Consider the following 15,329-nt stretch of genomic DNA (forward strand, 5'->3'; position numbering starts at 1 on the left):
TCTTCAAACTCACAGTGATCCACCTGCCTCTGCCTCTGTCTCCAGAATGCTGGGATTAAAGATGTGCGCCACCAGCATCCAGCTGAATCATACTGTTTTTATAAAACTCATTTAAATCTGTGGTTTTATGTGTATTCCATTGCATAGAGAAAGGTTGAAAGTATAATGGCATTTCATTTGTATTTTAATGAATAAAGCTTGCCTGAAGATCAGAAAAGTAAAACAGCCAGTTACTGGCTCTTTACCTCTACTTCAGACTGAAATGGCAATCCTGCCTCCATGAATCCTCAGAGTGAGACTGTGTCTGAGAGCTGTCTCCTCCTGTTTTATATTCTTCTCTAGTTCTGGGATTAAAGGCGTGCACCACTTACTGCCTGGTTTCTATGACAAACTAGTGTGGCTACTGGGATTAAAGGTGTGTGGCATTGCTGCCTGGTCTGTTATACTTTTCTGATCTTCCCTCCGCTTAACTAACCTGTCATGTCATAATGAAGATGCACCAAGTGGAGCAGTTGCTGTGTGGCCTACATGCTAGCAGGAAGCACCTTGGTTTGTTTATTCATGAGCGTTTTTGTTCAAGTTTTTGTTCAAATTTTAGCTAATGTGCATTATGCCAGTATATTTCTGTTTATTTTTCTTGAGATAGTCTTCCTATGTAGCTTAGTCTGATTCTCCTGCCTCAACTTCCTAGGTATTGGGACCATTGGTGGGTACTACCATACTCAATTGCTTCTTAATATCTTTTAAGTTGGGATGAACAAAGTTTTCAAGTTGAAAATATTTATGATTTACCTGGATAGTTTGAAAATAATTGTCTCTTCATGGTATTTCTACAGGTAGTGAGTCCTAAGAGTGCTCTCTCTCATCCTTGTGTTTTTCATAGTCCTCTGAACATTTCTCTCAATCTGATACAGTGATCCCAGCTGCCCTCTTGCTGCCAATTTGTGTGTAAGATCCTCCCAGTCACTTGACATTCTCAAAATTCTGCTCCTTTATTTCATTATTATTGTAGGCAAACTTTGGAAAGAAGCCATATTTAGTGTAATTTGACCCCCAAAGCCTCAGAATAATCATGAGAATACAAGTAGTCAGCATTTGTGTACTTTCTCTATGGCAGCTCCAATTTGGAATTCTTTATATTTTTTTTCTTTCAAATCCTTACACAGCCATTAGAAGGAGGTATTTTCATCTCCATTGTACACCAAAACATGGAGAGACTTAAGTAAACTGCCCGGGAAAGGTCACACAGATAACAAGTGGCAGAGCCACCATTCAGACCAAGCTAATACCCCAAAGCTCACAGGCTCGACTACAAGAAATTCCTGTGCTGGGCGGTGGTGGCGCACGCCTTTAATCCCAGCACTCAGGAGGCAGAGGCAGGCGGATCTCTGTGAGTTCGAGGCCAGCCTGGTCTACAAGAGCTAGTTCCAGGACAGGAACCAAAAGCTACGGAGAAACCCTGTCTCGAAAAAAAAAAAAAAAAAAAAAAAAAAAAAATTCCTGCTTCTGTGAATGGCATCTTACTTGGGGTAGTGTGCTAATATTTGTTACGCCCCTTACATCAGACATTGTATTGCCATTGTCCTGCTGGCTGTAATTTTCCAGGTCTTTGTAGACAGAGCCAGTGTCTCTGTCCAGTGGTTCTCATTTCAGTGTGGTGTACTTAGAAGACATAGTTCTATGCAATGGTGTAGGACAAATGCACTGTGGTCACCTGAATGTTCCTGGTGTAGGACAGTGCCTCTGGTTTGAGTATATGACACTTAGAATGAGGTCTTGAGCTGATCTCTGATGTTCCTGAGCTTTCTAGGCAACCCTTTGGTTGTCTGTGAAGTGACGGGTAGCAGCTTTGGCTGAAAGTCTTTTTTTTTTTTTTTTTTGGTATGTTTTCAGGTCTCCCCTCCCTCCATTTGTTATGGTATGTGGTTTAAGTGTATATAAAATTATGAGGAAAACTGAAGTCTACTTTTGGAAAAATAACTCCTGGTCTTACTGAAATCATATCAAACTTAGCACTTGTCACTAGAAGCATTCCCCATGGTCCTGCTGAGTTCTTGTGAGCTCCTGTATGGCCGCATGTGTCTGCTTGTATTCCCCTTCCTGGTGGTCACATAACCTGTCCCATTAGATTTGGTCATATCTATCTGGCATTTCGTTGGAGTTGGACCTTCCTTTCAATATTAGAATGGTCATCTGGAGATGCAAATGTACTGTGGTCACCTGAATGTTCCTGTTTTGTGCATTTGTTGTGAGATGATTGATTTCATGAGTGGTTATTTGTGCAGTAAAACTCTGACATGAGGAATGGGGTTCTTTGAGGTCAGGGCTGAGCTGCTTGTTCTCTGAGTATTGCATTAGCTTAAGTTCATTTTCTCATGGGCAAGCAATATTCATTCTTGGAGCTCTTAGGAATTGACCTCCTTTGAATATCTAATAATATATCTTTTAACACACACATACATTCATATCAAGTGTTAATACTTTAAACAAACATCCTCTGTTCTGTCCCTACCGACAATTCAAGTTGTCTGCCCATTGTTTCAGCCCAGTGGAATATGGACGGCTCTTTTGGGAGAGGAGCTATCACTGGTGTGGTCTCAATATGGAGAAAACGCCTCTCTCTGCTCCTGTCCTGCAGAGAGGCAAGAAGGTAGATGTGTGGCATAGCACTCCTGTAAAGCCTGCCCTGGGAAGGGGCCTTCTTTGCAGTGACTGACCTGTGCCTTCGACCCACCACCTTTTCAATGTTAGTGCAATTTGCCTTAAGCCCTCTAACTTTTGAATTTCTGTGACTTGTCTTTTTGATTTGATAGAGATCTTGCTTGATGAGTTTGGAGAGAAAGGTGAACAGTTAGGATGCTCTCTTGGTTAGTGCAGTGCAGAGAATCTTTGTGTTCTGTTGGAGCCCAGAGCTTGTTTTATTATATTGTTATAAGTAGGAAATAGTATTTGTTTCCCATTGAAGTAAACTGAGGAGGCTTTCTGCAACCAGAGGTGCTCATTGAGGCTAATGGGTTAGTGTTCTGGTGCCCAGATTTGTTTGGTTTTTGGGGAGGGAGAAGTGTGTTTCTAGGTTAGAACATAATGGGGTCTTACACCAGAGTCAAGGTTTGTTGGCATAGGAAATAAGGCAAGAGAATTTTCTTTATTGACAGACTGTTCTCCTATTTGTGTTGTGATCAAATACAAAACTGCCATCCTGTAGAAATCAGCTCTAAAGTGTCTTCAGCATTTTTAGCATGACCAGGTATAAGTATGTGTTGGTGTGATTACGACTTACAGGTGCATGTTATTGCGCCCAGCTATTTGTTTGTTTGTTTGTTGGGGGGGGGGAGTGTTGAGACAGGGTTTCTCTTTGTAGTTCTGGCTGTCCTGGAACTCACACCTTGAACTCGCAGATTGCCTGCCTTTGCCTCCTGAGTGCTGGGATTAAAGGCGTGCACCACCACTGCCTGACTTGGTGCCCAGTTTTTACATTAGTGCTGAGGAGCTGAACTCAGAGATCTTCAAAGCTTGTGAAATCAACACTTGACCAGTCTTCGCTTACAAAATTTAGAAAATAGAAAGAAGACAGCAGCGTTCCCCCTACCCCCCTCATCATGCTGTGCTGTTGTGCCCTGGCTTCAGTGACTTGCTTTCTCCAGGACTGACATATGCTCTTGTTGGGGGAGGGGGAGGTCTTAAAGTGGTGATGCCTTTGAGTGGTCATTTTTTGAGTTCTCTCCCCAAAAACTAAGCACCTTCAATGTGAGATAAATGTTTGAGGGAAGCAAGATTTCCTGGTTTTATGCCCAAGACAGACTCGGCATGGGTTGGCATAAGTACTGTTATGGCAACTTTGTAGAGTTGAACAATGCTCTGTGCTTTCCATCATCTTTTTATGATGGTATCTGTCAGAAGGATAGCCCCATCCTTTCTTCCATTGTGTTGGAGGCTGTCAGTTGATTGTGGTTGTGCAGCCCAGGACCTGAGCAGCTTCTTCTGTCTGGTTGGTGGATAATTGCCAGTTTGCCATGAGTGCCCTTGTGTTAGTGAGCAAAGCTTGCATGGGATTCTCCCTGGCCCACAGGCCCTTCCCGAGCTCCGTGGATCTCCTACCTTGGCTGCACAGACTCTCTTACCTATCTGTTGTGTACATTTCACTCATTAGTACTGAAATTTGCATAATTTTATTCTCCTAGTGAAGAAGGACATTGCCAGATAAGCAGATTCTTAGGTGACTGATTGGCATACATCGTCACCGTGCTTTTTCATGGCAAGTAGATAGAGCTGTGAAGCATTATTTAATAGATTCCATTTTAGGAGAGTTTTTGTTGGTTTTGTTTTTGACTCCTACTTTACTTTTCTGTCTTTTGAGATGAACTTGAATTATCACTGACAGTTCCTTTTTTGCTTTGGGTTATACTCAAGAGTTTCAGTAGCAAATTTAAACTAAATCTGATAAACTTAGCTTTAAATTTATTAGGTTATTAACAAGTAACTATTAGGAAATTAAAAGGACTAAGTATTTTGATTACTGATTGGTTTAGACATCTCAATTTTATTGTTTTATTGTGAGCACTGGTGCTAAGTATTAACCTAGACTTGTGGCTATAGATAATTTGATTTGATGAATGAAGAATGAATACAGAATTGGTAATGCAGAAATCTAGATATTCTAAAGTGAATGGCTTTTCCTTAAATATGCAGCCAAGATCATTGATTTCTACTTAATCTGTCTCTCTTTTTTTTTTTTTAAGATGGGACAAGCCACTTGATTTGAACTGTGGTGACTTCTTGGAGACTTAGGTCTACGTCTTTGACTCAAAATTTAGCTACTAGCTCTGATCTGACTGAGAACGGACTGGTGCAGGAAAGGGTGTGGTGCCGGATGCTATAGTTTGGACCTCCTTAGTTAGTCTGTAGTTTTTTGTTATAGGTTCAGGATGGGACTTTTGCTTCTAACTTTGAAAATGTGTAGTGAGTTCCTTTGAACTGGATGCCTGCAGTATGCTGTCTATGACCTAAGACTTTGCCTATGATTCTTAACCTTTTGGGACTTGAAGCCATGCTGAAATGGTCAGCTTGTCAAGGAGAAAAGATGTGAAGAAATTTCCTGAAGAAAGTGGAGTGTGCTAATGTACACGAGGCTGAGATGGGAGGATCATGAGTTCAAAGCTAACCTAGGCAACAAATGCAGCAAGACGATATCTTAGTAATCTAAAATTAAAGAAAGGAGTGGAGGTAATTGGAATAGAGAGGGAAGAAGACATTTTCTAAAGAAACCTATGAGAATATTTTGAAATACAGTATTTTTCCTTAAAATCAACCAGCTAGAAAGTGCTAGAGTCTAATCAGGCAAACACTAACCTATCTGACCAGATACACACTCCTGATTTTCACCTTGGCAAGGTGGTCTTTGGAATGGTTCAAGAATGTTTGCAGTTTCAGAAACAGACTTTTTAAATGAATAGTTCAGGGGCTGGAGAAATAGCTCAGAGGTTAAGAACACTGACTGCTCCTCCAGAGGTCCTGAGTTCAATTCCTAGCACCTGCATAGTGGCTCACAACCATCTATACTGGATCTGGTGCCCTCTTCTGTCACTCAGGAATACATGCAAATACAGCACTCATATACATAAAATACATAAATAAAGAATGGGTTAGGCATGCTTTCAGAATCATAGAGAGCCCTTGGGGGAAGTTTATTGTTCTGGTACTTGTGGTCTCTTTCTTCAGTGCAGGGTCATATGGTGGCACTGGACCTTTCCCATACCCTACATGCTACCTACTTTGGTTCTTGGTGCTAATTATTCTTGCTGTTGTATTCTAATTAATCTGGAAGCCTCTAGCCAACATTGCTTGGTTTTTTTTTTTGTTTGTTTGTTTTTTGTTTTTAATGTTTGTCAAGTTCAAGTATATAAGAAGCCAAGTCCTTGGAGAGTTGGAAAGCTCTCTCTATACATTCTCAACTGGGCATGGCTCATAGCAGACATTGACAAATACTCGTGAACAGTGAGGGTGGATTGATTGTGGGTGAATGAAAGCATGCGCTCAAAAAGGTTTGGTTCAAAATAGAGAAATTTAGAAATGGGAAGTTTTACTTCTGTGAGTTTTTGTTACTGTTTTTCAAATTCCAGGACCTTAAGAACACAGTACGTGAGGGCCAGTGAGATGGTTCAGTTGGTAAAGCACTTTTCCACCAAGCGTATAATGGCCTGTCTGAGTTATGTAATAAAACATAGAGTAGTGGTTGCTACTTGAGTTAACCTAGTGTGTTGCTTTCTGAGAACAAAAAATTCTGTTTGTTTTTCTGAGTTTGAGATGACAGTTGGATTCTTGTTCCAATCAGGAATGCCCTTTCTACTCACTTAGCTACTGCCTTGACTTAAGTCTCCTGAACTCGGGGTTGAGCCTCATTCCTGGATTTGGTGAAGGATTTGTGTTTCTGATTACTCACATTAAATACCTAGTACAAAAGTTGCAGCTAGAATGGGTTCACTTTCATATAGGTGAGAAAGCTCAGGTGCACATAGCAAACTCCTCTTCCCTTCTCCTTTGGCATATAGGCATTATTAACATCAGTTGGAGTTAGCTGTGTTGTGTGTGGATTTGTTTGCAACCTAGACTTTTAGAGCTAAAAGAAATTAAGTGATCTAGAGACCTTGGAAGCAAAAAGATTGACTGCCATGAAAGGAATATACATTATACAGAGTGAGCTTACCAGCTGAGTGTGGTAGTGACTTCTTAGTTAGAAGTTAACCAGTGTATGTTGTTGGGTATGAAAACTATGACCTAGAACATATAGTGAAATTATCTTCTGAGCATCCCCAGTATAGGTGGAGTTTTTCCTGTCTTTTTAGCAGCTGCTTCCCAAATAACCAACACAGAGGCTTAATATTAATTGTAAATGGTCGGCTAATAGCTCAGACTTGTTACTAGCTAACTCATTTTAAATTAACTCATATTTCTTATCTATGCTCTGCCACATGGCTTGGTACCTTTTCTCAGTACGGCACATTCATCTTGCTTCTTCCTACATGTTTGCAACCTTCCAGATTTCTGTGACTCTCTGTCCTTCTTCCCCCCAGCATCCTTAGTCTGGTTGTCTCACCTATACTTCCTGCGTGCCTTTTTTACTAACTCAGTTAATATTTTTTTATTAATGAGAAAAACACATTTTCACAATGTACAGGACCCCAGCTTACTTGTAATTTCCTGAATAGAACTTTGGCCCTTGGAGGTCTTCCTGCTCAAGATTGTTCTTCCCACTCCAAACATTTAACAAAATATGATGCCAGACATGCAGAGCAAGTAATAGACATCAGAGAAGAATGTAAAAAATATAAATGTAAAAAATGTAAAGCTCTGTAAAAAAAGAGGTGGTCAGCTAGAGCACCCTGTTTCTTTATTCCTCCTCAAGGGGACCAGGTACTTATTTGGACACTATTTTGAGGTCTCCCACATATACTCAAGGATGTTGGAGCTAATTGGACCTGTGTGTGGCTGGCCTGGAGGCAGCCTTAATTTACTGGATAGTTGGTTTTATTTCAGCTTAGTCTAAAAGAAAAAAAAACTCTGTTAGAGAAAATATTCAGCATGTGTAATAATGGGTGTTACAGTCTCTACTGTTGTGAAGTTGGCAGTTAGTGTGCCTTCAGTTTTCACCCTCCTCACTCACCATCACCTGCCTGGCTGGATCATTTTTAATGCAGAGCCCACATATTTTATCCTTTCGTTGCTAGTGTTCCTACTCTGCATTTTGAACTAGTTGAAACTTAGTTAAAAATCCGATGAGGAACCTGAGAGAAGCAAAACATTTAGGGAGTAATTAAAAATTCGCTGGAGAAGCCCCTATGATCATCAACTGGGGCCCTCTGCTATGTAGGACTTGCTGGTGCTGGACAGGGCTTTGGCCAGTAGGGAGGGGAGGAAAGTGCTGCCTCTTCTGGGATGGTGGTTAGGATGGGGGTCGTTTAAGCCACTTTGTTAGCTTTCTATTTGTAGAATTAACTTTGTAAATGAAACTCGTCTTTCCACGATTCTAACAGCAAACTCTGATAATGAGGCTTTTATTTATAATTGGATGGAGGGGTTACAGGAGATCACACCTTGTCCTCAGTGGGTCAGGCTAGCATTTCTAACATCTATTTTTTTTTTTTCATGTGGGATTGATTGTGTCATAACAGATGATTGTTCTTGGTTTTGTTTCAGATGGGAATGACTGGTAACACAAGTCCATTTGGACAACCCTTTAGTCAAACTGGAGGGCAGCAGATGGGAGCCACTGGAGTGAACCCCCAGTTATCCAGCAAGCAGAGCATGGTCAATAGTTTGCCTGCTTTTCCTACAGATATCAAGAATACTTCAGTCACCAATGTGCCAAATATGGTAAGTTGCCCTTGGTTTTCTGTACTTCGGGTCTTTGTGGGTGCTTTGGCATATGGATTATGGTGCTTATATTGAAAAGCTGTAACTGAGAGTGTGCTGTTGGTGATAGGAATGCAACCCACAAAGCCAAAGAGCACAGTGAACTTTGTATTTTCTGGTTGAACTAGCAACAAGATGGATAGGGAAGGTTGATTTAGCTGCTTTTCCTACATTCCTTTTGTTGATGGAATTGTGTGTGAATTATTTTACCTTTGCAAAATTCTGAGTATCGTCAAGACTGACTTACCTTGCTGTTTATTAGTAGGTTGAAGCTGTCAGCAGAAGATTGATTTTTGTTACAGTCAAAAGACATTTGTATTACAAGAATTATGTAGTACTGATGAGACAGATGTTAGGTATGCCTTTATAGATGATTTCACATCTTCATTCTCCCCCACCCCCCCGGCAGGGTTTCTCTGTGTCTTTGGAGCCTGTCCTGGAACTAGCTCTTGTAGACCAGGCTGGCTTTAAACTCACAAAGATCTGCCTGCCCTTGCCTCCCGAGTGCTGGGATTAAAGGATTAAAGGCGCCACCACTGCCCGGCATCTTCATTCTTCCTAAGAGTTCCCAGCTATAACAGGAATTTGTCTGTGGAATCTCTAACCTAACAAACCAAGGTATTAATGGAAGTGTCTCCTTTTGCCCAGAATAGAATCTGTTAGTTTAGAACACTGAGGGCTGGCCTCTGGTCCTCAGTGGTAACATCTCAACAGCTGAAGGCATAATGTGCAGGTGGTCACTTCCCTTCTTCCTTGTGTTTTTTGGTGACAGTGAGCCTTCCATATGTCCATATACTTCTACAGTAATGATTTGACAAGTCTTAGCAAAAAGTTGACCATGCTTTTTAGAAAGTTGTCTTTTGGCCTTGAAAAGCTAATTTTGAAATACTAGCAGAAAGAGTTCCTGAGTGTTGTTTATTTTTCTTCCCCCTGTAAGAGCTTCTCTAACTTTAGTATATCTCAGAATTAAGAGAAGTGTAGAGTGTCAGAGCACTGTTCTGAAGCTCTTGGCATGCAAGTGTTGAGAGGCCTTTTCTCCACTAAATGCATAGTCAGAAAGTAGAAACAGTGGGAAGAGGCTATCACTGTTAATACTTGTTTTTCTTTTCTTTCCTCTTTTCTTTTTTTTAAAGCAGTAAAACCCACCTGTTTTCAAAACCACTCAATGATTTTTTGTTTTTTGTTCTTATGACAGTCCCTTTAGCTCTCCTACCTTCCTTACAGTAGCTTTTGGTTGCCAGAGTTGTCCAGGGTTGTGGGAACAGTGTTAGCCTCTGGAATCTGGAAGCTTGGTCTCTCCCATGTTTTATTATTAGTTCTCCCTCAGAAGACAGTGGCATGAACTCTGGGTCCAGCTGTCATTGTCTGTGCCTGCTTGGTACCCAGGCACACATTTAGGCTTCATTGAGTTATTTTCTTTTTTTATTGTATTCTATGTTTTAAACAGGGGAATCCCTTACCTAATGTTCTCCTTCCTTTCCTCTTTCAATTTTTCTCTGTCTTCTTGTCCTCTCCTTTCCACTCTACTCCAGAGTGACAGAATCCCTGTACTCCAGGACCCTCTGCCAGCCTTGGCTGCTACTTTGGAGATCTAAACTCTCCAGGTATAGTGGCCAAGGGTTTCACAGAGGGACTCAGCAGAGGAACTTACCTTCTCCTTTCAGTACTACAACAAGGCTCCTTTCAGCCTCTGCAGTAACAAGTGTTTTCCTACAGGACCACCTGGAACCTTGGTAATGTTTGACAGTAACCTATGACCCTTCCTCTGTACTGGTCATTACAATCTAGTATCGCCAGGCACTAACAAAATATGTTCCTTGGGGTACAACTGTCCCTGTTGGGAACCTCTGCTTTGAAGGATGGTCAGGAGGATCAGTAGCAGCATGCCTTGTTCTTTTATTTTCTGGAATATTGGACAAATTCAGCCAACACTGTTTCCCTTGGCTCCCTCAATCAAGTAAGCTAAGGAAACATTTTTGTCTACAAAAGCTGTAGTGCTCACTCCAGGCAGCTTTCTTAGAAAGGCACATGTGAACTTTTGAGAAAGATTCTTAGATACCTTTGGGGAGTAAACTAGGTCCTTTACCTGTACTGTTTATTCTGGTGGCACAGGATGGGCCAGGCAATGTCAAGCCATGTGCCCATGAACATTCTGGAACAACCTTCAGTGGAGCATTGAAGTAAAGAGATCAAGGCACAGACTGCATGGCATCTTTTTCAGTATTTACCTTATTCTTGCAATGAATTCTTGAGAGGCATCATTCACAGATCCCATTTGTTGGTGAGGAAATTGAGGTTCTGAGGGAATTTGGCTTGTTCATGGCCATGCAGTTTCCTTTTTGTGGGGTTTTAATTGTATCCCAATGTTTTAGCTGCCCTGAGTTCACCTGGGAATGGTTTCCTTAGCCTAGGCTTACACTGTTTGCAGTTCCTTAACTGTATATTGTGATCTTTCTTGAATTTTTCTTCATTATATCTGGTGTCTTAAAATGCATAGATTTTACAAGGCAAGGAAACATTGATATAAAAAATTAGATCTGCTACATTAAAAAAGAAAAATAAAATGCCCTGAACTAATGACCTTCTCCCTTTTTGGAGGAACCAGGGTTGGAGGGAATTATACTTTGAGAGTTGTTTCAATTTGGCTTTCTATTTCTATGTTAAACTACCAAAAGCATCTTGGGGAGAAAAAGTTTTATTTGGCCTACACTTCTATATCACTGTCCTTTATTCAAAGAAGTCAACACATGAACTCAAGGCAGAAACCTGTAGTCAAGAAAGCAAAGACCATGGAAGAATGCTACTGCTTGTTGGTCATGACTTGCTCGGTGTGCCTTTCAAAACTCAAGTCCACCTTTTTCTTTTTTTCGAGACAGGGTTTCTCCGTAGCTTTTGGTGCCCGTCCCGGAACTAGCTCTTGTAGACCAGGCTAGCCTCGAACTCACAGAGATCCGCCTGCCTCTGCCTCCCGAGTGCTGGGATTAAAGGCGTGTGCCACCTTCTTAAGGGTGGCATCACCCACATTAGGCTGGACCCTCTCACATCAATCATTAATTAAGAAAATGCCTCACAAACTTGCCTAGACACCACTCTTATGGAGGCCTTTTTTTAGAACTGAGGTTCGCTTTTTTCAGAATGACTTGAACTTGTGTCAAGCTGACAAAAACTAACCAGCACAAGAGGTAATTTTTAGGAGCCAGTAGACTTTGGTTCCAGACAGTTCATGTTAGGGACACTGATGCCAAATTACACAGGTTATGTTCTTCATGGGCAACTGAAGCTTCATAGCTGTGGGCCAAGGGACTCTTCTCCCTTCCCTCATGACTTCAGCATTCCGTCTGGTGTTGAGAATGAAATGATATGCAGTCATTTGTTTGATTCTTTCATTAGGTTTGCTGTGCCCTGCCATGGGTCCAGGTATGGTAGGAACCCTAGAGGGGATTTGTGAGAGAAGGCGAGCTTGCCCTTTAGTGGAAAACAGGAAACCCCAACGGCCTATATGCCATGCAGTAGTTAAGGTAGAACCATCAGACAAGGCCTCACCAAGGCAAGATGTGAAGGTGATGCCACAGAGACCTTAGGGCAGTGGTTCTCAACCTTCCTAATGCTGTGACCCTTAATACAGTTCCTCATGGTGTGCTGACCCCCAGCCAGAAAATTATTTTTGTTGGTTTTATAACTATAGTTTGCTACTGTTATGGATCATAGTGTAAATAGCTATGTTTTCCAGTGGTCTTAGGCCATCCCTGTGGAAGGGTTGTTCCACACCCAGGTTTTTTTTTCTGTTAACCCCTACCCATTTTCAAGAAAAGCACCTGATTCCTGGTGACGTTTTTTCCAAGCTTTGGATTGGACTTGCAGCCATTTTCATAGAACAAGTGTTTGAGGTGGAACTTACTTTTCTTAGGCAGAAAATGTTTAAGAAATAAAAGAACTGCATCTCCATGGCCTAGCAGGTCCCTGCAGGGTTATTTTCTGATAGGAAGTTCCTATATGTGGGTTTTTAAAATAAGAAACGTTGGAAACAACACTATAGAGGGGATTTCAGTATTCTTAAGGATGTAATGGAGATTCATTAGCTATGCTGCTTAGCTTATTTTAAATTGCTCATGAGTATGAGGTTATAATTTGTTTTTGTTGTGTGTTAAAATTTTGAGGTATATGTTTGGACAAGGCCAGGACAGCTGCTGATAGACACCTCTCTCTAAATGGGAGGGAGAAATATGGCTGGTCAGAGGATTCTTCAGACAGAGGAGAGTTACAGTGCTGCATCCTGCCAGCATAGCCTGCTGGATACAGTGATGCTGGTATCATCTGAGTGCTAAGACATGAATGCTAGACTTTCTTGGACTGTGTCCTGAACTTCAGTACATAGTTGTGCATCTCAGTATCCATGTCAGTGATGGTGCATTTTGAGCCTTACCTGGCTTACCAGATTCAGAATCCTCCAGGAAAAAGGCAAGAAATCTGTTTTTGTGGTCACCGAGAGGTTTCAGAATGTTTCTTGCTTAGTTTTCCAGCTTATGGCACTTTTCCTTAGAGAATATAGGAGATGTGTATAAGTGTGTTCCCTTCTTACCACATGCTGTTCCATTGTCTCTGAGTGATTTTTCCCTTCTTCTAGGAAATAGCTGTGGTGGTTTTGTTTTGACAGGTTCTTAATATGTAGCCCAGGATGGCCTTGAACTCATGCCTCAAACTTTCGAGTACTGAGGTTACAGGCACATGGCACAATGCTAGGCTTTGATAGCTGTGTATATTTGATGCACACTTTCTGTTTTAATCCTCAGCTTTGTATTCTCAGTGGTTGCCGGGTCCTGGAGTATTGCAAAACAGTATTGCAGAGTGTTGTGTTCTGGCTCCCCTGGTTTTTGCTTTGAAGTAGTTTTCAGAAGTTACAGAGGATTGTGTTTCAAGGTGTTGGAGTAGTGTTCAAGAAGCAAAGACATGTAGAGTTTGCGTGTGTCTAGATCTCAAAAGCCACCTCAGAACCAAAGCTCACTGCATGCATCTGCTTGGGTCTGTGAGTATATGGAGGGAGAAAACCACTTCTTTCTTGATCCTTTCTCCTTAATGTTTAAGACAAAATTCTTTGAAACCTTGCTTATTCTTGAACATTTACTAGATATAACTTACTTTTCTAAGAGGAATGTCAGGGTAAGCTTGTTTATATATAAACAAATATATATTCTTTTTTCATATCTCTGAGTATATTCTTGGGATAGAATTGGGTTTTTAAAACTTCATTCAAGACCACGTTTTTGTTCAAGAAATGTTCATGTGACCGTGGTAATGTAGGTGTATAAAATAGGTCTACAAAGCATTTCTGATAACATAAGTTCATAAATTTACCTTTAGATCATTGGGATATTTGACTCTGCAGTTTATAGATCATCTTTGATGATTTTTGTAGTTGATAGTTTGATTTTATAATTGTCGGTGCTAAGAATGCTGCTTTGTATAAATGTATTGCAAAGTGTATGTGGGGACATTTTGGAAATTATTGGAAATTCAGTACTAGTCCCAAGCCACAATTTAATTTGATGATTTTTTTTTTTGAATTGGAGCTCAAGTCAGAAACTCAATTTTAAAATCAAACTTTCCGTTACACTGAAACTGGAGATAATGTCTCAGAGGTTAAGAATACTGGTTGCTACTCTTCAGAGTACCCTGGGTTCAGTTTCCAGTGCCCTAATGGTAGCTACAACCACCAGTAACTTAGGTTCAAGAATGGGACAGCCTCTTGAGGCACCAGACATGCAAGTGGTGCACAGACAGTCATCCAGGCACAACACCCATACACACAAAATAAAACAAATTCATAAACATTACTGCTCAGGAATGACAGAAGGGAAATATTCAGTCTTTGTTTTCTGTAATTAAATCGTCATGTTTCTTGAAGAACAGAAAAATTTGTATGTGCAGAAAAACATGCAGTCTTGAGCCTCAGGTGTTCTAGGTAGTGTTAGTGTTGATTTGGCATGATGCATGTGCACACATTGTGTTCAGAGCTGAGGTTACTACAGTGGAGTCATGTGATATAACACAGTGAGCACTGCCAGACAAAGCTCGGGGTTGTTTCCCATTTGATTTTGAATTAATTTTTTTGGTCATTGAATGTTCAATAATGTTTTCCTGTTGTCAGATGTTCTCAGCATCCATACTCAGGTCAAGTGGTGTCTTGCAGTGTCGCTACCATATTAGCTCACCACTCCAGGCTGCAGAACAGACCGACAAACAAAAAGCAAACTGTCAAACTGCCACCATGTCTAATGGTCATGTTTAGTGAAGCCAACCAGTATATGAATGGACTATGCCCTGATGCATTTGTGTAGTGGTATTTCATTTGTATTTTAATAAATAAAGCTTGCCTGAAGATTAGAGAGTAAAATAGCCCCACTGGTTAGCCTTACAGACCAGGAAGTGATGACAGTGCACCTTTAATCACAGTAGCCGCACTAGTTTGCCATAGAAAACGGGTGGTGCACGCCTTTAATCCCAGTGGTGCACACCTTTAATCCCAGTCCTAGAGAGGCATATAAGATGGGAGGAGACAGCTCTCACACACAGCCTCATTCTGAGATTCCTGGAGGTAGGTTCACCATTTTGCACTGAAGTAGAGATAAGAGCCAGTGGCTGGCTGTTTTGATTTTCTGACCTTTAGGTTAAACCCTAATTTCTGTCTCTGGGTGGTTTTGTTTGTTTGTTTCTGTTTTTATTAATTGTGCTACACATCTGGATCAGTGAGTTTTGTTCATGTTCTTAGTGGCTTGGAATCTTCAAACCAATGTATGCTCTTACTCTATACTACCTTGTGTGTTTACCTATTTGATATGAGTTAATTCTTGTTTTAAAAGGTATATATTTGGGGGCTGGAGAGACATCTTAATGGTTAAGATCAAAGAACCTGAGTTCAGTTC

General features: G+C 40.9%; 1 protein-coding gene across 1 annotated transcript in view; it reads left to right on the forward strand.

Annotated features, from left to right (window-relative positions):
• Crebbp (CREB binding protein) overlaps positions 1–15,329 on the forward strand; it is a 141,203-nt gene that overhangs the window by 61,804 nt on the left and 64,070 nt on the right. Inside the window, exon 3 of the mRNA XM_057773552.1 lies at positions 8,194–8,370. Within this exon, the coding sequence (XP_057629535.1) occupies positions 8,194–8,370 (177 nt within the window). The remainder of the gene's footprint in view (positions 1–8,193; positions 8,371–15,329) is intronic.

Source organism: Chionomys nivalis, chromosome 7 (assembly GCF_950005125.1).
Source record: "Chionomys nivalis chromosome 7, mChiNiv1.1, whole genome shotgun sequence".
Taxonomy (NCBI): domain Eukaryota; kingdom Metazoa; phylum Chordata; class Mammalia; order Rodentia; family Cricetidae; genus Chionomys; species Chionomys nivalis.